This window comes from Sus scrofa, chromosome 1 (assembly GCF_000003025.6).
Source record: "Sus scrofa isolate TJ Tabasco breed Duroc chromosome 1, Sscrofa11.1, whole genome shotgun sequence".
Taxonomy (NCBI): Eukaryota; Metazoa; Chordata; class Mammalia; order Artiodactyla; family Suidae; genus Sus; species Sus scrofa.
In genome coordinates, this window is record NC_010443.5 from 184,248,827 (window position 1) to 184,275,019 (window position 26,193).

The window sequence follows — 26,193 nt, forward strand, 5'->3', positions numbered from 1 at the left end:
AGCCATTCTAAGGGGACTAGACATGTAGGATGCCTCCTTTCCTGGCTACAGTGACTAACCCTCAGCATATGTCATTTCATGTATGTAATTCACGAGGCAGCATTTTCAAATAGGATATATGCATTTGTATTTGATACATGTTGCCAAATTAGTCTCCATAAGGATAGTTATACTCTCAAGCGTAATATGTTTTCCTATAACTTCAATAATGTAATGCAATATCAAATTTCTAGATTTTTTGCCAATCAAACAAGGAAATAATATACCTTGGTATCCTGAAAGATTTTCTAGAGATTCTTCCCCATGAGAATTTTGATGTGCCAGGGAAACGGGTTAGTTGCTTCAATGGATACCTTGAATAACATGTTGACTGGATATAGAAGGAGCCATGTCAACTAGCAGGTGAGTTTCTCAGGTGCAGGACTCTATGAAGGACACAAAGATGTCTAAGGGGTGACCCCTGGTTTAGAAGTGTTCAGAGATCTGCTAGAAATCATTTCCATGGCTTTTTCATAAAGCTAAGTCCCTTATGTTTTTCTTCAGTGTATAAAAAAAAGCCAGCATTGATTGAATACCAATGCACAGAGCACTGTGGTCATTGAAAGACAAGAATTAAGAAGAGATCCTTGGGGAGTTCCCATCGTGGCTCAGCAGAAACAAATCTAACTAGTATCCATGAGGACGCAGGTTCAATCCCTGGCCTCTCTGAGTGGGTTAAGGATCCAGCGTTGCCGTGAGCTGTGGTGTAGGTCACAGACAAAGCTTGGATCTTGTGCGGCTGTGGCTGTGGCATAGGCCAGTGGCTACAGCTGATTTGACCCCTAGCCTGGGAACCTCCATATGCCATGGGTGCAGCCCTAAAAAGACAAAAAAAAAAAAAAAAAGTGGTCCTTGTCTTTAGGAAATCAATTCACACATTCATCAAATGACGATATGTGCTGAGCAATTTGCTAGGGATTCAAACGTGAGTACAGATAGGTCCTCTTTTTCTAAAAAACTATGACTGAGGTTAGAACAGAACAAAATTCTAGTAAGAAAATGTCTCCTCAACCTTGAGTATAACAATTTTACCTCAGTTCAGACAATCTTTGATTAACCCAATCTAAATTGTCCCTCTAACTGCCATAAATTCAAAGGGGAATGTATAACTATAGGGAATCTATTTATTATATAACCTGGAATTAAGAATTGTTCATATAATCTAGGATTTATAATCTAGGATCATCAAAGACTAGGTAGTTGCCCTCTCCTGGCAAATTTTATTACTGCAGTCTGACTCAACCAAATACTGGACTCAAATTAGAGAAATATAGGGCAAATGAGTCAGTGGGGGAATGCCCAGCCCAGGCATTAGTTTCCAGAGCTGGACAAAGAAAACAGTAGAGAAGATACAAAGAGGAAGGAGGAGAGGAGGTGATTCAAATAAATCAGTAAAATATTAGGATTAAAATTAAATAGACTATGGGAATTCCCGTTATGGCTCAGTGGAAACAAATCCAACTAGATAACATGAGGATGTAGGTTCGATCCCTGGCCTCACTTAGTGGGTTAAGGATCCAGAGTTGACATGAGCTGTGGTGTAGGTTGCAGATGAGGTGTAGGCCAGCAGCTGCAGCTCCGATTCGACTCCTAGCCTGGTAACTTCCATATGCCTCGGGTATTGCTCTAAAAAAAAGAAAAAAAATTAAAGAGACTATGAGAGATTTTGATGATTCTTATTCTCTGTCATCCTCCCGACACAGCTACTTTTCAGATATGATCTTGTGCAAGTTCTCTCTGTGCTTCAGTGTCCTTTTCCCTATAAATAGGGCTAATGTTACCTACCCTGTAGGGCTACTGTGAGAACTAGTGAGGTGATACATGTAAAGAATTCACAACTATGTTCAGCATGTAGTTAGTGATCAGTGGTGTTTGTTGTTAATCAGATGTCAGCTCAAACAGGTATGGGTTGAACTGTGTTAAAGGTAAGTGGTCCTAAACTCAAGCGCCTCAGAATGTGACTTTATTTGGAAATGAGTGACGGCAAATATAATTAGCTAAATTGAGATACAGCATATTGTGGGAGTTCCCTGGTGGTCTAATGGTTAGGATTCGGCACTTTCAGTGCTATGGCCAGGGTTCAGTCCCTGGTCTGGGAACTGAGATCCTACATCAGGTTGCTGCATGCCGCAGCCAAAAAAATAAATAAATAAAGCATACTGGAGTAAAGGAGACTCAGTCCTATGTAACTGATGGCCTTAGAAGAGGGCAATGTGGACCCTGACAGAGGCATCGATGGGAGTGAAACAGCTGCAAGCTAAGGAGCACCAAGGACTGAAAGCTACCATCAGAAGCTGGGAGAGACAAGGAAGGACCACCCCCTGTGATTTTCAGAGAGAATATGTTCGTGCCAACACCTAGATTTCAGACTTCTAGTCTCCGGAACTGTGAGACAATAGATTTCTGTTGTTTAAACAGTCCAGGTTGTGGTACTTTGTTATGGCAGCCCAGTGAAACTAAAACAAGTACCAATTTGCTTGGCATTTTGAAGTTACATGTAGTGACTTTTCCTCCCAGGCCAGAAAAAAAAAATGTTAATAAATAATAGATAATACATTTTTAATTTTTTTTTTTTTTTTTTTTTTTGTCTTTTTGCTATTTCTTGGGCCGCTCCCATGGCATATGGAGGTTCCCAGGCTAGGGGTCGAATCGAAGCTGTAGCCGCCAGCCTACGCCAGAGCCACAGCTACTCGGGATCCAAGCCGCGTGTGCAACCTACACCACAGCTCACGGCAACTCCAGATCCTTAACCCACTGAGCAAGGGCAGGGACTGAACCTGCAACCTCATGGTTCCTAGTCGGATTCGTTAACCACTGCGCCACGACGGGAACTCCAATAATACATTTTTAAAAGAGACTGTTAAGACTAGCTTCTCTTCCTCCATGCTCAACGACTTTAACAGCTTTAACCAATTTTGTCTACTCCCAAATTCCAGTCATATACTTCAACAGTCTTGTTATTTTTTCTTCTTTATTCACAGTACCCTTTCTGGCAATACACAGAACTAAGTCCTACTTAAGTATTTATCAACAAAATGAATTAAAACAAAACTTATTAGTGAGTCAAGATTTAAAGGAACTACACACATCCAAAATAGAACCTCTGAGTGATGAGATTAACTTCTCTATAACATATTTAAAAACTTGGGACACTCACCTTTCGCCCACAATATGCTCCCCGCTTCACATCTTAGAAGTTGTTACCATTCATAGTACACCAAGGCAGTCTGATTTGGTAAATAACAGAAGTCGTGACTCAAAAAGAAACCTTTTTGTGAGGGCTGGCACATTTCAGCATGAAATGACTAAGACTCATTTTGTGTAAATCAAGTATCTAATTGCCTCGCTTTACCTTTAAAGAATAGTTATCATCTTGCTGTGCACCAGGTCGAGGCAGAGTGGGGAGACAGTCACTGGTGATGCCATCACCTCTCGCTGCAATATATATATATATATATATATATATATATATATATATATATATACAGGCTCACATTCTTCCCAAAGTCGGGACACTGTCAACTTGATTTATGAAAACTGCCTTGGCATCCTAGATAAGACAAGCTAAAACCTACTTTAACTAGAACTGTGACAAAAGAGACAAGACTCTTGTGTATTCCCATAAACATAAAAAGGACAACTGATGAGACAAATTACATGCATTTAACCTTTGGTGGGAACACTAAGAGGTTCCCATTTATACCAAAGAGGATGGGGAGAAGGGAGGATCAGACACAAGGACATGAAGCAAATAGTAGACTCTCCAATTTATTTAAGGTTCTGAATTTTAAAATGGTGGAACTACAGGAAATATGCAGAAAGGAGACCTCATTAAAGTAAAACCCCGCCTATGTAAGAGAACTAGGATGTGGTTAAACCGAAATGGGATAGCAATAGATAAAAATAAGCTCGTCCAAGGACCATCCTGTGATACTATTCAAGGACAGCCAGTCCCTGGGAGAGGAGATAGCAGTGTCCCTCCTTCCACTACAAGCTAGAGACCAGTGGTGAATGGTAACCAGGAGACTTGCACAACCTTGACATAGCCCCATCACAGGTGACCACAGATGCACCAATAATAAGGTACACACTGGAAAGTAAAGAAAGGTGCACCAGGCAAGGGTCATAATGATAAGCTGCAGTGCTGGGAGAACTGACGAATGCCCCAAACACCAGAAATTAGCATCAATCCACTCAGAAGGAACTGAAAAAAAATTATAATAATTAGGGGAATGTAAAGTACCAACTTATTTTACTTACTTCATATTTTACAACACTTAAGTCAACGCTATTTACCAGGAATTAATAAAGAGAGATACAAAAGATGTTAAGTATCTTATTTACAAGCCTAGAAAAGTGACAATTTCAAAGAAGTTTGTTCCTATCTAAAACAATCTAGGCGTTCCCGTTGTGGCACAGTGGTTAATGAATCCGACTAGGAACCACGAGGTTGTGGGTTTGATCCCTGACCTTGGGTTCAAATCAGTGGGTTAAGGATCCGGTGTTGCCGTGAGCTGTGGTGTAGGTTGCAGACACGGCTTGGATCCAGCGTTGCTGTGGCTCTGGTTGTAGGCCAGTGGCTACAGCTCCGATTAGACCCCTAGCCTGGGAACCTCCATATGCCATGGGTGCAGCCCTAGAAAAGACAAAAAAATAAAAATAAAAATAAAACAATTTATAGTTGACTTATGCATTGACTTATGCTCTCCAAAGAAATAAAAATTAGGGGTTGGGTATCAGTGTTTTCTCTACTACTTACTTCTGTATTTTCTATAAAGTATCCTTCCTTCTCTCTCCCACCCAGGTCGGTACAAGGCTTGGACCACCATCATTTCAGGTTCATTCCTTTAAGTTCACCATCATCCTTGCCATCCTCTACTTCTCTTTAGGTACCTCTAAGAAATCAATATTAAGTTCTTAAGTGTGATTCTCTAAATAGAGGCCTTCAAACTTTTGACCACAACAAACATAGGAAATAGAGGAGTTCCCCTTGTGGCTCAGCAGGTTAAAAACCTGACATTGTCTCTCTGTGAGGATGCAGGTTCATTCCCCAGCCTCGCTCAGCAGGTTAAGGATCTGATGTTGCCATGAGTTGTGGTGTGGGTACAGATGTGTTTGGATCCCACCTTACTGTGGTTGTGGAGTAGGTCAGTGGCTCCAACTCCAATTTAACCCCTAGCCTGGGAACTTCCATACGCTGCAGATGAGGCCCTAAAAAGACAAAAAGAAAAAAGAAAAAAAGAAAAGAAATACATCTGGAGCTAGTACATACCCCCAAAAATCATACCTATAAAACCTACTTGGAAATTTCTCAAAATATTTACCTTTACTACATATGACTGATTGTCTCCATTCTACTCCACCTTTCTTTACTGCTGGTGACCCATGTATTAGGTTAGAACTCAGTTTAAAATGCTTAGTAGAGAAGATACACTGATACATCTCACTAAGCGGCAACATAAGGAAGCAGCTAAGAGTTCTGCCTAGCTTCAAACACCAGCTCTACCACTGGCAACCTCAGTTTCCTGATCATGGGTGTTTACCTCAAAAATAAGTATTAACCAAGACCATCCACATAAAGCACTTAAAGCATAAAAAGTATTCACTTAATAGCTATTAATAATTTTTAAGTAGTCCATGGGCCTTTTTTTTTTTTTTTTTTTTTTTTTTGCTTTTTGGAGCTGCACTAGCGGCATATGGAGGTTCCCAGGCCAGGGGTCCATTCGGAGCTGCAGCCGCTAGCCTACACCACAGCCACAGCAAGCCAAATCTGACCCAGGTCTGCGACCTACGCCACAGCTCACAGCAACACCAGATCTTTAACCCACTGAGCAAGGCCAGGGATCAAACCTGCAACCTCATGATTCCTAATCAGAGTCATTAACCACTGAGCCACGACGGGAACGCCCAACATTTTTTTTTATTAAACTAAAATACATGTAACACGCATCATCTTAACCATTTTAAAGTGTGCAATTCAGTGGCATTTAAGCACATTCACAGCGCTGTGCTACCCTTCTCCAGTCCCAGAACATTTTCATCACCCCAAAAGGAAACCTGGTTCCCATTAAGCAGTTACTCCAGGCCCTCTTGTGTAGCCTGGTTATTAAATTCCCCCAATCTGATTTTTGTTCCCAGGTCCGTGGGCTTTTTCAATAACAAATTAACACTTGATTAGAACTGTTTTTTAAGTAGAATGTAGTGTTCTTTTCAGTCATTAGTTCGGTGGCTCATGAAACAAACTTCTACTAATATTTAAGACTTTTTGAGACACTTTAGGTAATTCTGTGACCTGCCTGAGGGTCAGAAATTCCTCTCTCCTGTGAATTCTATTAGGGCAAGATTCCCAAAGCCTGACCAAGGGTGGTGGACATTTTCAGTGTCCACAAGAGGCAGACTGAGCAAGGCCCTAAGAAGATGTTTCCTCATTACATCATGAAATATCACCAAATGATAGAATATTCACCAAATGATAGAATATTCACCAAATGAGGAATGCTCATTCTTCAGTCTTTGCATTTTGAAATTCGGCATTTGAGGCTCCAAAGTAACAAGGGGTAAAAAAAATGAACTTGGACACAGAAGTAGACATCCATTTCTTGGCTTTAGGATGTAGTGTCATTTCCTTTTTGGGCCTCACCCCTCTCACACTGATTTCCCACACTTCCTTTGGGGTAGGAGAGACTGGGCAAAAATAACTTTGTTTTTCCCAGAATCTATTCGAGTAATCTCCACAAATTTGAGGGGGGAAATAACCTGAGCAGGGAAGTTACTCTGAAAGCAGCACTGCTATTCTTTGAGAAATGGTGAAAGCAGAAGATTTCTTAGGCCAAAGAAATAAATGTCACCTAAAGGTAAAGAAGATGTGCACTGTAAAACATTCTTGGTCTCAGCTGGGGAACAAAAAGTCAGAGCTTTTTTTACTCTCCCTTTTTTTAAAGTTAATGACCAACACTGTTCACCCCGTAAATACATAGCAAAGTCTTCAGTCATTTTCTACCACCATCACCCCTTGTCCCACGTGCCCCTGCTTCCTGACCTACTGGGCAAAAGCCAAACCAGTCCCGCCATCCCCAGGTGCAGACAGCACTTGCCCAATCCAGCTCTTTGGGGATGGAAGGTAGGGGATGGGCGACAGAGGGACTCCAGGTCCTAAAGCCAGCAAACCGCCAGGAAGTCGCCTTCCTGCTTTGGGGTTTCGGGAGTAGGAAAGAAAAGAGGAGAAGGCTTTAAGCCAGAAAACTAACCCAAGAAACCTCAACCTCCGGGAAAGCCTGTCCCAAAACTATACCAAATTCTGGGAAAGTCCTGAGCTGGAGTGAACTTGATGTAAACAAAAACAACTTTCTGAGGACCCAGGTGCCCTGACAGGTCAGCGAGAGTGCGGGTCCCCGAGTTTGCAGAGAAGGATCACCCCCACCCCTGCGCTCCAAGCACACGAAGCTAAAGCTGCACCCCACACCTACAAAAAAAAAAAAAAAAAAAAAAAAAAAAGAGACCTCAAGAGAAGGGATAACCTAGGAAGCCGTCACTTCCACGAGCCCAGGAGATCCGTATCACGAATCTGGGTTCAACAGGTTCCCTAGGCATCCGGCCTTGGCTTTCAGATGAAAAGGGCTCCAGGCTCCCAATCGGGGTCGGGGGTAGGGGGTGGGGAGGCTCCGCGACCGCAGTCCCCCCAACCCGAGGATGTAGGCGAGGACTGCGTGGAGCAGGAGGGCAGGACCCCGCGAGAGCCGCAGCAGCCAGACCCCGGGTGAAGAGGCCTTCCCTGGGCGCCCGGACTGCGTCCCACACAGGGCCCTCTTTGGCAGGACCACGGGGCCAGGGCAGAGGGCGGGGTTTGGAAGGTGACAGTACTCGGCTTCCTCCGCCTAGAGTGAGCAACTCCGGAAACTTCCCGGAGCCGGCGCGCGCTTCCCGCGACACCTCCCGCTTGCTGGCACGCCGGCGGGCGGGCGCACTGACCTGAGATGGTCTCCTGGTAGCCCTTGGTGAAGAACTGCATGGCCGTGGCCGCCCTCCAGGGCGTCTTGAGCAGCCCCTGCCGCTGGGGGTCTTCTCCCAGCGAGCGCAGGATGGACGTGTAGGCAGCCGCCAGATTGGGGAGGTTCAGCTCGTTGTCCTCCTCGCTGCGGGGCCGCTCGCCCTTCCAACCGTCCGCCGGCTGGGCACTCTGGCTCTCTGGCCGCGGCGGCTTCTCCGCCGGCGTGCTCGGCCCGGGTCGCGGCGGCTCCCCTTCGGGGAATCCATTGCTGCACCTGGCGCCCCGCGACTTCGCCGGCAACCGTCCCGGGACCTTCTCCATGAAAGCGTCGCTGCCGCTCCGGAGGGACGCGTCAGAGGCTGCAAGTGAACTTCGTCGGCAAGCAATGGGCTGTGACCCAAGTCACCCAAGGAAAGTAGGCCTGCGGCCAATATCACGTTCCGAGCCCGGAACAGCCGAGACTGGAGAGCGTGGCGGCGCCTCCTTTTTATCTGCTGGCGGCTTGGCTGGCGCCGCGGGGCGTTCCCATTGGCCGAGCCTCCTCGCGTCATGGCGCTCGCCCCGCCCCTTCACTCCGCCCCCCTCCGGGTGCCCTAGGGGCCAGCAGCTGTGCTGCAGACCTCGACCGAACCTCTCCCGCTGCGCCAGCCGTGAGGCTTGGGTTGGACCCTCTCTGGCTGTTGCCGGATGAACTGAGTCTTAAAGGAGGCAGGCGTTCGGAGCTGGAACCTCGGCTTGGCGGAGGCATGGTCTGGGTGCCCATTCAGACCTTTCCTCTTAAGGCAAAGAGGCCGCTGCATCAGAAGTATTCTGGTCCCCTCTTCCTGTGAAAGATAAGCAAACAGGTAGCCTCACCCGGGGTTAAAATATGAGTAAGGAAACCACCTCTTACTGCTTTTAGGGCAAGAGAATAATATGGCCTGAAATGCTTGCGTTGGTTAGTTAAAAATACGTCCAACGCACCTGCCAACCAAGAGAGCCCTCTGGCCGCTGTGGAGGGAATGTTACACAAAGTGGCCCTTACGTGAGTCCCTGTATCCAGGAGGATGGTATTTATGGTGGCCAGAACTTTGACCCTGCAGAAACTGATTTGCAAGCAAATAAAAATTAGGGCTTTCGTTAAAAACCCATTTGCGTTTTGTGGAAAGACAAACTTGGAATCGGCGCTGATCATTTTAGAGTGACGTGCTAAAGCTCCTTTCCTGTGATATTGGTACAGGTTGTGAAATATTATTGATCAGCTGGACTCAGCCAGTGACATCTGCTTTGACTGTTTTAAGATTTAAAAATGGACTTTTTTCCTCGCTAGAGGGGTTATTTCATAATGCCAAAGGTGAGTTTTAAAATGTATCAAATTACTATTTTATGATTTGTTCCAGAGCGTTTCTAATGCTGATTTTCTGACGTATAAACAGGTATTTAAAGGCTTAGGCTTAGACAAACCAAGAGGGAAGCCTCTGGAATTATTCTATATTAATAAAGTAGCTCAGTCATTTTTAGTAGTAATTTGTATTTATTGGATGTCTATTCCAAGCATAGCGCTGTTCTATACATTAAGGAAAGAAAATGGGAAAAACCTAGCCTCCTAGGCACCTTTAGTCTTAAGTAGAAGAATTATTGGGGTAAGTGGGTTTTTTAAAGATAGTTCCTGGAGAAGTTCCCATCCTGAGATAGCAGAAACGAATCCAACTAGGAACCATGAGGTTGCCGCTTCCATCCCTGGCCTCGCTCAGTGGGTTAAGGATCCGGTGTTGCCAAGAGCTGTGGTGCAGGTTGCAGATGCGGTTCTGATCTGGCATTGCTGTGGCTATGGTGTAGGCCAGCAGCGGTAGCTCCTATTGGACCCCTAGCCTAGGAACCTCCATGTGCTGCTAGTGCAGCCCTTAAAAAAAGCCAAAAAAAGAAAGGAAAAAAAATAGTTACCGAATTTCTATATACATTAAATATCGAATTACATAAATCAAGAAATATGAACATCCCTTGGAAAGCCTCTTTGTCACACTGCTAGTATTTATTGTAAGGGTTCCCACTCCCCCACCCCACCCCCACCTGCAAGGTCCTATAATATTTTTCCCCTCTAACTGCACTGTCCAATGTCCAATGGTATTTCCTGGTCAGAAATGTCCACTAGGTCTCAAACTCTTTTAAGCATAGCTCAAGACAGAATTAAAGGATGGCCTTGTATTTAACAAATGAAAGCAAAGATACCAAGTGAGGTATTATTTTTTTTTTCTTTTTATGGCCACACCTGTGGTATACGGAAGTTCCCAGCCTAGGGGTCAAATGAAGATTCACCTGAGTCCAGCAGCCACAGCCACAGCAACACCAGATCCGAGCTGCATCTGTGGGCTACGATGCAGATTGCAGCAATGCTTTATTCTTTTTTTTTTTTTTTTTGTCTTTTTGCTATTTCTTGGACCACTCCCATGGCATATGGAGTTTCCCAGGCTAGGGGTCGAATTGGAGCTGTAGCCACTGGCCTACACCACAGCCACTGCAACGCAGGATCTGAGCCGCATCTGCGACCTACACCACCGCTCATAGCAACCCCAGATCCTTAACCCACTGAGCAAGGGCAGGGATCAAACCTGCAACCTCATGGTTCCTAGTCAGATTTGTTAACCACTGAGCCATGACGGGAACTCCAACAATGCTTTATTCTTAACCCACTGAGTGAGATCAGGGATCAAAACCACATCCTCATGGAGACTACTTTGGGTCCTTAACCCAATGAGCCACAATGGGAACTCCCTAAGTGAGGTATTTTTAAAATAGAGATGCTTTTCAATATGACTATTTTTTAGTGGCAATCATTTGCCTTCTAAACGTTAACTAATTTATTTCCCAAAGCAATTTCTAATGAAATTTTTATCCTAAAAATTTACATTTTCTTATAAACACTGCCACTACGACAACAGCACTTTTGTTGCCAATTATCAGTACAAGGTCTCTGGATTTGTTCTATATTATGGAGGCAGTGCATTTCAGCCAAATGCCCAAATGTACAAGGAAGTTTTAGAAATACCAAAACTATATAAACAGTTTAACAGTGAAATATCGATAATTGACAAGGATGGTTATAAGCAGAAATAGGAGAAAAAGAAGGAATAAAGTCAAAGAGGAGCAATAGATCCTGTAGAACTGATTAGTATGAAATGGTTCTACAGTGAAACTATGAGCATTCACAGCCAGGGATTATAACAGCATTCATGTTTTTAACCCAGAAAGAGACTCATTTTCACCTTGGACCGAACCTGGGAGTTGCTTTTTATCAAAAAACCAAGGTGGAGTTCCCTGGGCTTAGCAGATTAAGGATTCAGTGATGTCACTGCTGTGGTGTGAGTTCAATCCCTGGCCTAGGAACTTCCACATGCTGTAGGCACAACCAAAAAGAAAAAAGAAAAAAAGCCAAGGAATTTATTTTTAGTCCTTTCATTTCTAGAGCAGTAGCCGTACAGAGAAACAGAAGAATGAGACACACAGTACCAAAGATTGAAAATACTGCATGGCTACAGACATAAGTAGTTACTTGCCAAGGGTAACAGGTAAACTAACATTGGGCATTTGGCAATAGTAATTAGTAAAAAGCAAATTTCTAATTGTACTTGATGGAGGTTCTATGTTTGAAATCCAAACTTTGGAGGATATTCTGGATCAAGGTGGACATAAGATAATAACAAAGTAGATCCAATAAAAGCTTCTTGTTCCACTTCTAAATTCCAGAAGCTAGCCTGTGGAGTCAATGCAATTCTGAAGTGTCTCACTAAATGCCCCAAATGTAGGGAGAAGCAAAGTGAATGGAGGCCCTTACCTTTCTTCTCTCCTGAATGAAAAATAGAACAAGAGAGAAAATGGGAGAACACGAACACTGTACTGACTCTCTCGAGGTCTCCTCACTGAGTTGAGAAAATTACCCACAGCCCGAAGGTACCTTACAAAGGAAGAGATATATCCCAAATAGTCACCTGTCCCTGGTAGAGGATCGTGAATGACATCTGGGAAGAAAAGGCAGATGCTAAAAAGAGGGATGGGAGTTCCCATCGTGGCTCAGTGGTTAATGAATCCAACTAGGAACCATGAGGTTGCAGGTTCCATCCCTGGCCTTGCTCAGTGGGTTAAGGATCCGCTGTTTCCATGAGCTGTGGTGCAGGTCGCAGACACAGCTCGGATCCCGTGTTGCTGTGGCTCTGGCGTAGGCTGGCAGCTACAGCTCTGATTCGACCCCTAGCCTGGGAACCTCCATGTGCCGGGGGAGCAGCCCAAGAAATGGAGAAAAGACAAAAAGAGAGAGAGAGAAAGAAAGAAAGAAAGAAAGGAAGGAAGGAAGGAAGGAAGGAAGGGCAGGAAGGAAGGAAGGAAGGAAGGAAGGAAAGAAAGAAAGATGTTAGGAGTTCCGGTTGTGCAGCAGAAACGAATCCAACTAGGAACTATGAGGTTTCAGGTTCGATCCCTGACCTCGCTCAGTGGGTCAAGGATCCAGTGTTGCCATGAGCTGTGGTGTAGGTCACAGATGTGACTTGGATCTGGCATTGCTGTGGCTGTGGTGTAGGCTGGCAGCTGTAACTCCAATTGGACCCCGAGCCTGGGAACCTCCATGTGCCGGGAGTGTGGCCCTAAAAAGAGAGAGAGAAAAAAAAAGGGGGATGTAGTGGAGACTCCATCCACCATAGCTGAACTCTGTCCAAACCTTCACAATCCCTCACAGAAAATGCTATATAACACAATGTCCTCCAGCCTCAAACTGTAGCAGCGTCAGGAAAACAAATGGGCTTACGCTGTAAAGGAAACACAGAGAAGTCACCCTCGGTGATATGAGGCATGGGCAGGAGGCAGAGAAACAGCACAGCATCTGTGCAAACATTCAGCAGTCAGACAAAGCAACACTACACAAAGGGAGGAGGTAATACAGTGTGTAGAAGACACAACGACAAAGAATGAAACTGAGAAGAAAGCTTGTGGAAATGAAGAAAATTCTTCACAAATGTTTTGTGCTACAGAACAGCTGAATAAAAACATGAGTTCAATAAGACAAAAACCAAGATAATAAAATGATAGAATTGGAAAAGGAGTTGCAGATCTAAGGAAATAGAGAGGACTGCTAATATTACAGGATTAATTAGAAAGAACCATGTACAAATACACACTGTTGAAAATGTAATTACCAACATGAAGAAAGGCATGAGAATGAATGCAGAATAGAAGAAATGAAAGCTCTTAGAGAAGGCAAAGATGATCTAGCATGAGAATAATTAGTGTTTCTGAGATAGAGATCTCAACAAATGAGAGGATGTAGTCAAAGATAAAATATAAGCATAGGTCTCTACCAGAAATAAACCCTTATGTTTATGTTCAATTGATTTTCAACAAGGGTTGTGCCCAGACAATTCAATGGGGGTGAAGAAGAGTCTTTTCAACAAAGGGTGCTAAGCCAATTGGATATCCTTTTGCATGTTGCAAAAGCAATAAGTTGGATCTCTATTTCACACTATATACAAAAATTAGCTCAAAATAGGTCAGAGACCTAAGTCTAAGAGTAAAAGCTACAAACCTTTCATTTATTATTTATTATATTATTATTATTTTGCTTTTTAGGGTCACACCCACAGCATATGAAGATTCCCAGGCTACAGGTCTAATCAGAGCTACAGCTGGTGGCCTACACCACAGCTCACAGCAACGCTGGATCCTTAACCCACTGAGCAAGGCCAGGGGTCAAACCCACAACCTCATGGTTCCTAGTCGCATTTGTTTCCACTGTGCCACTACGGGAACTCCTACACTTTAAAAGGATGAACTTTATGGTGTGTGAATTATATCTCAATTTTTAAAAATAATTTTAAAAAGAATCTCTTAAAAATTGAAAATATAGCTGGCCAAAAAAATGTATAGTTTTTGTCATATTATCTAGAAAAAATTGAAACAGAAAGCTGAACAGCAAGCTGGATAAAATTCAAGGATAAAGACAGCTTCAAGGATAGAGTTTTTTATTATTATTACTCAATGAATTTATTACATTTATAGTTGTACAACGATCATCACAATCCAATTTTATAGGATTTCCATCCCACAACCCCAGCGCATCCCCCACCCCCCAAACTATCAAGGATAGAGTTTTTTAGTATCCAGTAAAAACCAAAGCAAACCAAAACAACAAATTGCCTAAAAGGGGTTGGGAGTAAGGATATAAGCTATCCTCCAAATTTTCCACAGAAACATTCATTGCCAAAAAACAAACCAACAAAATTTGGAGGAGCTTTATAGCCTTAAGGAAAGTAAGTTATACCCGCACAAGAAAACATTCAAGTGGGGAGCTCCCTAGTGGCTCAGTGGGTAAAGGATCCAGTGTTGTCACTGCTGTGGCTCAGGTCGTGCTGTAGCTTGGGTTCAATCCCACGAAATTCTGCATGCCACAGGCGAGGCCAAAAAAAAAAGGGATTCAAGTGTAAGGGTACCCCATCTCAAACATGTATGAACTCGGAAAACACAACTGCTTTAATTTCCTTACTGAGAAAACCACTTGACATGAAATCTTACTAATTAAGAGATAATAAAAATAAAGAACTCAAGAATGAAGAAACTGGAGTTCCCGTCCTGGCTCAGCAGAAACGAATCTCACTAGTATCCATGAGGACACAGGTTCCATCCCTGGCCTCTCTCAGTGGGTTAAGGATCCGGTGTTGCTGTGAGTGAGCTATGGTGTAGGTCATAGAAACAGCTGGGATCTGGCATTGCTGTTGCTGGGACATAGGCCAGCAGCTACAGCTCTGATTTGACCCCTAGCCTAGGAACTTCTATATGCCACGGGTATGGCCCTAAAAAGCAAAAAATAAATAAATAAATAAATAAAAAGAAAGAAAAGAAAGAAAGAAAAGGAAAGAAAAGAAAGAAAAGAAAGTCTTTGTGGTATTTTTTTTTTTCTAACTTCAGAAAGATTGTTAAAGAAATATTACTGGAGGAGAAAAAAATACTGTGTCAACTTGACAGGGCTAAGGGATGCCCAAATATCTGCTAAAACATATCTGGGTGTGCCTGGGAGGGTGTTTCCAGAAGAGATTAGCATTTGAATTGGTGAACTGAGTAAAGAAGATGGTCCTCCCCAAAGCGAAAGGGCTTCATCCAATTCCTAATGCTGAGCCCCAACAGAGCATACAGGCAGGGGAAAGGCAAACTCACCCTCTGCTTGAGTTAAAAGGTCCATTTTCTCTTGCTCCGGATGTGTCATCAGTCAGCACCTCTGTTCTCAGGCTTTCCAACTCTGATCATGACTTACACCCTTGCTCCACCCCAATTCTCAGGCCTTTGGACTCAGACTGAATGACCCCTCTGGTTTCATGGTCTTCTAGCTTGTAGATGACAGATCACAGGACTTCTCAGCCACCATTATCATGTGAGCTAATTCCTATAATAAACCTCCTCTTATATAAAATTATCTGTCTATCTATCTATCTATATATACACACACTATTGGGTTTGTTTCTCTGGCAATTACTCATACAGATTTTTCGAAATAGATTCCTTCAGATTTGCTTCAGATTCCTTTTCTTCTATTAAATTCAAATAAAATGATTGTAAATGTTTCTAATAAAAATAGCATTTCTGGCAGGATGCCATTTGGCAAAGGGTTTCAACCAGCTTTTAATGAAGAACTGGAAGTTCATACTGAGAGTTCACTGCAAGATACTCATAGTTACTGACCCAATAAACTGCATATGGTTCTCATTCTATAGGGTAGGTTCAGTTTAAAGTCCTAAGTACAGAATAAGCCATATGGAATTCCAGCCAAAGACTGGATCCTGATGCCCACAGTCAGCAGTCAGGGAAATGCCACCGATTTAAAGCACTGAAGGCTGTTTTAGCCATATTTCTTCTCTGGGTGTGCTTCATGTTAATTGCAGCAGAGGAAGGTTAATTGATCAGAAAGTGTAAAATCCAAGTTTCTGTTTCCTGATTAGTATTTAAAAAAAAAAAAAAAAAAAGTTAGGCAGAACAAGTTTTCACCCAGGGAGAATTGGTAGAGAGAGCTGGAGGTGAAATATTCTTTTTTTTTTTTTAGGGCCACGCCCACAGCATATGGAGGTTCCCAGGCTGGTGGTCTAATCAGAGCTGTAGCCACTGGCCTACACCACAGCCACAGCAACATAGGATCCAAGCCACATCTTTGACCTACAACACAGCTCAAGGCAATGCCAGATCCTTAACCCACTGAGCAAGGCCAGGGATCAAACCTGTGTCCTCATGGATACTAGTCTGGTTCTTAACCCACTGAGCCATGATGGGAACTCCCTGAAGTATTCTTCATTCTGCTGGACAATGGGGCTGGGGCTTCAATCCTGGGATTCCTTCCTCTAGTTCCTGCCCTGGTTCAGCACCACCAGCACACACACTGTAGTACAACAAGCCTCTTTCCATCAATATTCCATCTAACTTTGTCCATATCAGGAGGCACAGATAGAATACTTCCCCTATTCTATACTGGAACCCAAACCAGATGTGAACCTTGAGATCGAAAATCCAACCCAAAGAGAAACTTAAAATTTCATGTTCATTGTCCAAATGCTTTCACTTGGAGCCTGTTCCCTCAGAATTTCAGCCAATTCGAGAGCCAGGTGTTTGTTTTGGTCTGTCACCTACAATGTGCAAAATATTTGTGGTTTTAGAGATAACAAAAGTCAAGCTTATAATCTGCTCTAACAGAGTTGATAAACTTCAGAGAGGGCATCTATTGCCACAGAGAAGAACTGGCCCATGGTGCCATCAGAATTAGGTGTCATTCATACAGTCAACAAACACTTAGTGAATGTCTGCTATGTGCCAGGCTCTGCATAAGGCATAAGGGACTACAACAGTGAAGAAAAGAAACAAAAACTCCTGCCCTCAAAGAGATTATAGTCACTCATTCAACAAGTTCTTTGATATTGCTACCTCTAAGGCATTTGTGTTTTTGTATCATTGATTTTTGGAAAAATTCTAGAGATTTTTCTTTTAATTTATTTGCATCTATTTGTTTGTTTGTTTGTTTGTTTGTTTATTGCTTTTTAGGGCCACACTCAAGGTATATGGAGTTTCCCAGGCTAGGGATCCAATGGGAGCTACAGTTGTCGACCTACACCACAGCCAAGATTCGAGCCTCCTCTGCTACCTACACCACAGCATGGACAGATCCTTAACCCACTGAGCAAGGCCAGGGATCAAACCCAGAACCTCATGGTTCCTAGTCAGATTCATTTCCGCTGTGCCAGGATGGGAACTCCAAGGAAGAATTCTAGAGACTTAATTGCCACTTAAAAAGTAAAACTGGGTACGCTCACAAATTAGAAGAAAAAAGGGCCATGTCACAAAGTGATTAGGAAACAGCTTGGTGACCATGGGCAAGTTTCCTAACTTCTTTAAGCCTCAGTTTCCTCATCTGTAAAATGAGTATGATAATAGGTTAGTCCTCCTCTGCTTATTCTGAGAGTTTGAGGTCATCTATGTAGAAAGTTTAGCAACAGTACTAGAGATGTAACAATTCAGTGATAAATGTTAGCCATTTTTAATGGCAAGAGGGTTTAAAATACAAAAAGAATATTCTTTTTTTTTTTTTTCCCAAGCCTGCAGTATATGGAATTTTCTGGGCCAGGGATTGAACCTGTGCCACAGCAGCAACCTGAGCCAAGGCAGTAAAAATGCCAGATCGTTAACCAGCTTTGCCATAAGACAACTCCAAGAATATTCTAATTATAGAAAGATCCTTTACAAAATGAGTATTTAAGTGCTAATATACCAAAGGAAGCCTAAGTATAGGCCAGAAAAATTTAGTGTTATCTCTTATTAACTGAAAATTAATCAGAAGTTAAAATATTTCTGAAATTACAATGTAAATTAGTAAAAATATTTCGAGTTTTTCAGTAATAGATTATGTTAAGCGAAGTAAAACTGTATGATAAATACTGTGAGGTTTTTTTTTTAGCACACTTTGTATAACCCCTGATAATAGAAGTACAGAATTATACTATATACTATATACATATGTATAATTTACAGCCATACTCATGGCATATGGAAGTTCCCAGGCTCGAGGTCACATTGGAGCTGCAGCTGCCGGACTACACCACAGCCACAGCAACACCAGATCCAAGCCACATCCGTGACCCACGTCTAAGCTTGGGGCAATGCTGGATCTGTAACTCTCCCAGTAAGGCCAGGGATTGAACCTGCATCCTCATGGATACTAATTGGATTCTTAACTTACTAAGCCACAGTGGGAACTCCCAGTATTATACTTTAGACAATGCCGTTTGCTGAATATCATTTCCTATTAAACACTACTGTGTTGAGTTCCCAACCAGGTATTGTGAAATGGCACAATTCAATAAGAAAGGTTGTCAAGTTCATATATGAGAGGATACTGGAGTGGCCCTCTGTCATCTGAGACAAAGGTTATCTGAACACTGACTGGCATTTATCTGCAAAGAGCACCTTCTCCAACACGGCTACCTGATGGCAAGGCCGTACATCCTATCCACACATTACCACTGCTCATGCCTTCTCCCTGACCCCCTCCATCAATCCGTGTGGCAGTTACTTCTGGAGGATGCCTCGTTGATCCAACAGAGAGGTCTAGTCAGCACATGCTTTCAAGTGGTAATTTAACTGTCGATGATAAACAAATAAAAGGTGTTGCGAATTCCATATGATCTTAGCAATTCTTGGAAGCTCTGTTGTTACTGAATGTATCTCCCTCTCAGTTGCCTGGGGAACTGCAGTTTAATGTCGCACATCAAGCAATTCTTTCCTGAATGTAATTGTAGTTTTTCTGATGCCATGTGTAGAGCTGTTCAAATGTTTGGCTTCTGGCAAATGTTTCCTAACATCATTCATGACAGTGATGAATCTGAAGCAGTTTTAATACATCTATACATTTTTAAATCCCGCTAACTTGTTAAATAACCAGAGGAAGCATCTTCTATAAATTGAATATATCTTTATTACTGGAAGAAGTGTCTGGGAAGATATATGCGAATCTACAATGAGCTGACTTTTCAAGACTGTGGTTGGTCCTTTGCAGGGTCGCATCTTTTTTCTTTTTTTTTTCTTTTTTCTTTTTTTTTTTTTTTTTTTTTTTTTGTGGCCATGCAAGGGGCATGTAGAAGTTCTGGGCCAGGGATTGGACTAATGCCCAAAAGCAACCAGAGCCATAGTAATGACAATGCCAGGTCCTTAACCCACTGAGCCACTAGGGAACTCCAGTCATGATCTCTCATCAGAGGTGCCATATAGTGAGATGAATCCCAGTACCAGGTGGACCATTGGTTTTGGCAGTCACTGCTAGATGCCTGGCCAGTATTCTTTCTGTCTTCTTTGTTTTTTGTTTTCTTTTGTATTTTAGGGCCACACCCATGGCATATGGAAATTCCCAAACTAGAGGTCAAATCAGAGCTCTAGCTGCTGGCCTAGACCACAGCCACAGCAACTGGGGATCCCAGTCATATCTGTGACCTATACCACTGCTCACGGCAATGCCGGATCCTTAACCCACTGAGCAAGGCCAGGGATCAAACCCACATCCTCATGGATACTGGTCATGTCCCTAACCCCCTGAGCCACAAAGAGAACTTCTCCCTTTTTTTTTTTTTTTTTTTTGCCGCCCCCTCTTTCTTTACTGAAAGATGTCCAACTTAGTTCAGAGGCAGAGGGCCTGGACTTGGCTAAAAACACATATTTTCCCACTTTCCTGGAGCAGCAATGGTCATGTAACATAGTTCTGTCCAGTGAGTCATCAGTCGCTAGGTGGCACTTCTGGGAAATGCTTTTGGAAGGATACAGGTAGGTGCTCAGATGACAGGTGTCTCCTGCCCTTCACATCTTCTCTTGCTAAGATGCAGTGGACTTGTTAGAAATGGCTTAGCCATCCTGTGCCCAGCAGGCCAAAGCATGTGCTCAAGATGACTGAGCAGAAAGATCGGAAGATCCTGAGTCCCCAGGGGCACAGCAAACCTCCGTTCCAGGGAGTTCCCGTCGTGGTGCAGTAGAAGCAAATCTGACTAGGAACCATGAGGTTGCTGGTTCGATCCCTGGCCTCGCTCATTGGGTTAAGGATCATGGCATGGTTGCCGTGAGCTATGGTGTAGGTCACAGACAGCTCGGATCTCACATTGCTGTGGCTGTGGTGTAGGCTAGCAGCTGTAGCTCCGATTGGACCCCTAGCTTGGGAACCTCCATATGTCGCAGGTGGGGCCCTTAAAAAAAAATCCTCCATTCCAGTCCTGGACCACCTCACTCCAGCTTCCCACGGCTTGAGAAAAATGAAACAATTTATTGAGCCACTGGTGTTTGAGTCCCTGTTATTAGAAGCCGAACATCATTCCTAACCTGCAGTGGAATGCTGTAAGTAAGATGGGAAACGGTGTTTGGACAGAGGGTTTTAAAGGTCCACTTACCAGAGACCAGAAAGCCCCTGTTTGACAAGACACAGAATTTGATCAAGCTGCTCTCTGTTTTAACTTTCTTGCTGTACCTCACTCATCACTCTGATGGCAGAAGAGGAGAAGAAATGGAATCTGGTTCATTGATAGTACTGCCGAGTCATTCTAGATCAGCTCTGCCACCCCCAGACCTCTTATTGGGTAAGAAAAATGGTCCTTCTTTTTTTCCTTGCATTTTACACTATAGACTGCATTCTACTTAAAGGCACATACATGAGAGGCAAAATTCCAAATACCTTGCATGGTACCTGGCGTATAGAAACTATTTAACAGAAATTTGTTGAATAACAGAATAAAAAAAAACCTTATCATTCTTTCCTTTTCTCCCTTCAGGATGGACATAAATGAGGACCTGGCTTTTGTTGGCTTTACTGTTATTTATCTGCCAATCTATCATGTCTTGCTCTAGAAAACAGTTTACACATTGATTAAATAATTAGATTGGAATTTGTGATAGCTAGCCCCAGACACAACCATAAGACAGTGATGACAATTTCTGAATGCCCTCTACGTGACAGGCACTAAGAACTATATTAACTGATTTATTCCTCACCACAACTCCATAACTTAGAATTATTATTATAATAATTCCATAGGTGGGCAGCCATTAATATAATAGTTTTTGTAGTGCAGATGCCAAGGGTAAGCTAGGTAACTTTTCCAAAATCATGTAATAGGAATTACATGAGTGGCAGAGCCAGGCTTAATCCAGATGTTCTAGCTCCTAACACTTTGACATTGCTTTAGTATGTTTTTCTTCATTCTTCATCCTCCTCCTGTCTGCAGCCTTTGGGCTTCTGTGATAGTTGCTATTGCCTTCTGAGCCTGGGTTTTTAAAGTCTTTGCTTTTTCCATGCTGTGTATTTCTTCTTCTCACCTACGTGGAGATAATATCTGGGTTCAGGCCTCATAGTCCCATGGAGGTAGGCTCTCTGTAGCAATGATTAATGTTTATACTTAATACTTTTTATTTTGTTTATTTATTTATTTATTTATTCTTTTGTCTTTTTAGGACCGAACCTGTGGCATATGGAAGTTCCCAGGCTAAGGGTCTAATCAGAGCTATAGCCTCCAGCCTATGCCAGAGCCACAGCAATGCCAGATTCAAGCCATGTCTACGACCTACACCATAGCTCACAGCAGTGCTGGATCCTTAACCCACTGAGTGAGGCCAGGGATTGAACCCTCAACCTCATGGTTCCTAGTTGGATTCATTTCCGCTGCACCATGATGGGAACTCCAATACTTTTTATTTTTTTAAGATTTTTATTTTGTCTATTACAGTTGATTTACTTGATACTTTTAAAAATGAAAATTGTAATTTCTTTTTTTTTTGGAACGGGGTTTGGGCTTTTTAGGACCACGCCCGCAACATATGGAAGTAGCAAGGCCATGAGTCAGAGCTGCAGCTGCTGGCCTACGACACAACACCAGTAATGTGGGATCCTTAACCCACTGATCAAGGCCAGAGATCGACCCCACATCCTCATGGATACTAGTCAGGTTCATAACCCACTGAGCCACAACAAGAACTCGTACAACAGTTTTATTTTAACGGTGAGGCAAATCATTCTCTGGTTATTACCTTGACTAGTGTGGCAGAGAATTCTAGATGTTCCTGAATCCCTTCTCCCCTTCTTGTAAAGTAATAGAATCTTCATATTAGGCTGGGCACATGGCCACTCCGAATAAAGACACTTTTCAGCCCCCTCACACCTGGATGAGGCCAGAGTGCTGGTCAATGGGCTGTGAATGGAGGGGATGTATGCAGCTCTCAGGTGGCACCTCATGTCTCATACCCTACATCATGGACCATGTAGACAAAGTAGTCCCCTAGAGATGGCAGAACAACAAGATGGCTACAGCCTAGAGTTTGGGTGACTTTATAGAGCAGAGGCACTTCGTAAATCTAGTCATATACTTGAGAAAAAAATTAACTTCTCTGTTGTTTAAGTACTTTGGACCTCTATCATTGGCAGCAGAGCCTACTAACTAATCCTAATTAATACAGCTGAGGTACACAATCAGAGCCAGACCTAGATAAATGCAAGTGTCAATCATATCCTGTTAGTATCCTGCGTGATTTACCTGATTCACCCATCTTTAATTGACATCCATCACAACTGCATAATTCTGGAGTGAATGGGGGAAATCCCATATCTGAATAAAAAGTACTCTGAATCTCTCCTGCAATCAGACCCTGTCCTAATGATTTCTAGCCTCAAAGCCTCCAGATTCCTTTCTATAGCTGTCAAGGACTTCACTTACCACAATTAGAGAAACGTCCTTACCCTTCTCTTTGACTTTCTGTGCTTTGTTTTTTCTTGTTTGAATCCGTGTTTGGAATTCTAGAGTGACAAGGAGGTTCTAGTGCACTGTCAACCATTTCAGTTTGCCTGGGATCTTCCCAGTTTTAGCACCGAAAGCCTGGAATCACAGACACCGCCTCATGCCTGATCAAACTGGGGTGGTTGGTCACACCAGTTATAGTTTAAATATGTTATCCTGTTTCTTTTCTCAGAGCTTCTGAGTTTTTTAATGTACAATCACCTTTCAAATTTCTTTACTTTCATTCTCAACTGATAATTGTTGTCCAGTATGTGCCAAGTATAATGTTAGGTGTTGGAGACTTACAAAGAATAATAGGACTAGGACTTTTTCATCCACTAAAGAGACAAGTTTAAATTGAAATCGAAATCTAGTTACACTACAATGTAATAAATACAACTAAAGAGATAAATGTAAGATTTTGGGAATACAGAGGAAGAAGTAATTTAAGGTCCTGGATGAGTTAGGAAAGGACTTCATAGAGAAGGTGACATTTGATCTGCATCTTTAATATGATGAGGTATTCATCAAGCAGGGAAGTTGCTGAGTAGTTGCTTCTTACTACTTAATCCTTCCTTTTTTAAAAAAAAAATTTTTTTTGTCTTTTTAGGGCCACACCTGCAGCATATGGAGGTCCTCAGGCTAGGGGTCCAATCAGAGCTATAGCTGCAGGCCTACGCTACAGCCACAGCAATGCCAGAACCGAGCCACATCTGTGACCTACACTGCAGCTCATGGCAACGCTGGATCCTTAACCCACTGAGTGAGACCAGGGATGGAACCTGTGTCCTCACGGATGCTAGTCAGATTCGTTTCCTCTGAGCCACTCCGGAAACTCCCTAATCCTTCCTTTTTCATGGCATTTTAATCTGCAGAGAAGTTCAGTATAAAACAAATTTGGGAAATGGTTTCTCATTATTCATGATTTATCTTTTTATGAATTTTTTTTTTTTTTTTTTTTTTTTTTTTTTAGGGCCAAACCTGTGGCATATGAAAGTTCCCAGGCTAGGGGTCGAATCGGAGCTGTAGCTGCCAGCCAATGCAACAGCCACAGCAGCTCGGATCCAGGTTACATCTGTGACCTACACCACAGTTCACAGCAATGCCGGATCCCCAACCCGCTGATTGAGGTCAGAGATCGAACCAGCATCCTCATGGATACTAGTCAGATTTGTTTCTACTGTGCCACAATGAGAACTCCATATCTTTTTATGAAATTTTTATCTGAATCTTTCTCCCACCTAGAAACATATTCCAGTAATTCTGGCTAAAGAAATGCAAACAGAAGTTTTAGATGGATGGAAGACTAATTAAAAGGGACAGACAGCTGGGGCAAGCTCTTTTGCCATTTCCTCTTTCCTTTGCTGGAATTCCAAAGTGATGGCTGGCACTCTTACAGATATTTTGGACCATGAGACAAACATCAAAATGAGTGCACTAGGGATGGCAGATCAGCAAGATAAAAAGAATCTGCCCCCTGATAATTATAGAGCAACCACAGGTGTCCTGGATTGTCAGGACTTTTACAAGAGAGGAAACTAATGTTTTGTGTATATATAACCATTACTATTTAAGGGTTTGGGTTGTATGAAGTTAAACCTAACAACAATGGATATAAGTAACCAGTCTTTTTTTTTTTTTCCCCTGCTTTTTAGGGCCACTCTCTCAGCATATGGAGGTTCCCAGGCTAGGGGTGGAACCACAGCTGTAGCCGCTGGCCTACACCACAGTCACAGCAATGTGGGATCCAAGCCGTGTCTGTGACCTACACCACAGCTCGCAGCAACGCCAGATCCTTAACCCACTGAATGAGGCCAGGAATCGAACCCGAAACTTCATGGTTACTAGTCGGATTTGTTCCCACTGTGCCACAGTGGGAACTACAGAAAATCAAATTTTTAGTGGTAACTCTACTGTATTAACAGTCATATACCCACAACTACTATGACAGTTTGAGTAAGAATTCTCTAACTTAGTACAAAACGTACAGACATCATTGTAGATAACAGCAGACAATCTTTGGCCATATTCCACTTCACTCCAACTCAAGCTCCCATCTCCCTCCTGCTACTGGGTCCCTCTCCTACTACTGCCCTCTTCTCAAGGTGAGCACTATTCGCCCACCACTTCAGCCGCTTTGTCCCTGTCCATTATTCTGTGCATTAATCTCTCACTCCAGACCTCAGCCTAGCTCAGCTCTGATGATCATGTATTTTCTACTCCCAAAAGGTATTTTGCTTACTGTAGATAATTTTCCCCTCTAAAAAGAATTCTGTATTAATGCAAACTACCATTTTCTCTCTACTATATATATATTATCTCAAAATCCCAAAGCTTTTGCGACCAAGTTTTAGCTACTTGTTAAAGCTCTGTATCATTTACTATTCATGGAAAAGCTTGGTCCACAAAGGAAATTCCTAACCAAAAATGTAAAGATTGAATTCATCTTGTTAAAACATAAGCTGAGGAGTTCCATTGTGGCTCAGTGGTTAACGAACACAACTAACATCCATGAGGACTCGGATTTGATCCCTGGCCTTGCTCAATGGGTTAAGGATCTGGCGTTGCCATGAGCTGTGGTGTAGGTTGCAAATGTGGCTTGGATCTGGCATGGCTGTGGCTGTGGCTTAGGCCTGCGGCTACAGCTCCACCTGAACCCCTTGCTTGGGAACCTCCATGTGCCACAGGTGCTGCTCTAAAAAGCTTAAAAAAATAAAAAAGAGGTTTCACAGTCCAGAAGCTGAGTTGGTAGATTGTTCCATCTCATTATACCAGTGAATTAGTCCTGGTAATATGGTAGTCCAGTTCAATTCATTTCAGGAGCAGTGATATAGGTGGGCTCTCAAAGTTAGGCCTGGTGCAAGCAATCAGGTATTTAATAAGAGGCATTGCTATGGAGACAACAGGAAAACAAAGGTTAATTATTGAAGCAAATTGTAAACCAGTTTCTGAGCCTGTGGGCAGTCGCTGGAGGAGATTTCTAGATGTCAGCATTGGAGCATCTTTTGCAGTTTTGAATGTCTCTGAACAGTAAACTTTCTGAGTGGTTTATACAGCAACAAGCATGAAGACTGTGTAAACATGGACTATTGTGCTAATCTCTATAAAGGTTTTGTTTTGGTTTGGTTTGGTTTGATTTGGTTTTGGTTTTGGTTTGGTCTTTTTACAGCATCACCTGTGGCATATTGAAGCTTGTGGCAAGATTGGATCCTCAACCCACTGAGCAGGGCCAGAGATTGAACCTGCATCCTCATGGATACTAGTCAGGTTTGTTACTGCTCAGCCACCACGGGAACTCCTCCATCAAGTTTATATCAAGTTGTTCCTACTTGTTAGATTGCAAGACTTCAGGAAAAGGGCAGCTTTAGTTCTCAA

General features: G+C 42.8%; 1 protein-coding gene across 2 annotated transcripts in view; it reads right to left on the reverse strand.

The window, feature by feature from the left end:
- The window catches only part of GCH1 (GTP cyclohydrolase 1), a 62,829-nt gene extending 47,595 nt beyond the window's left edge, over nucleotides 1-15,234 (reverse strand). Inside the window, exons 1-2 of one of the 2 annotated variants that reach the window (XM_021102249.1) lie at nucleotides 15,200-15,234; nucleotides 8,008-8,850 (exon numbers count right to left, since the gene is read on the reverse strand). In XM_021102249.1, coding sequence (XP_020957908.1) covers nucleotides 8,008-8,347 — 340 coding nt within the window. In that variant the 5' untranslated portion in view covers nucleotides 8,348-8,850; nucleotides 15,200-15,234. Of the gene's footprint in view, nucleotides 1-8,007; nucleotides 9,522-15,199 lie in introns of those variants that run through there. The other variant, XM_021102253.1, reaches the window with a different exon arrangement.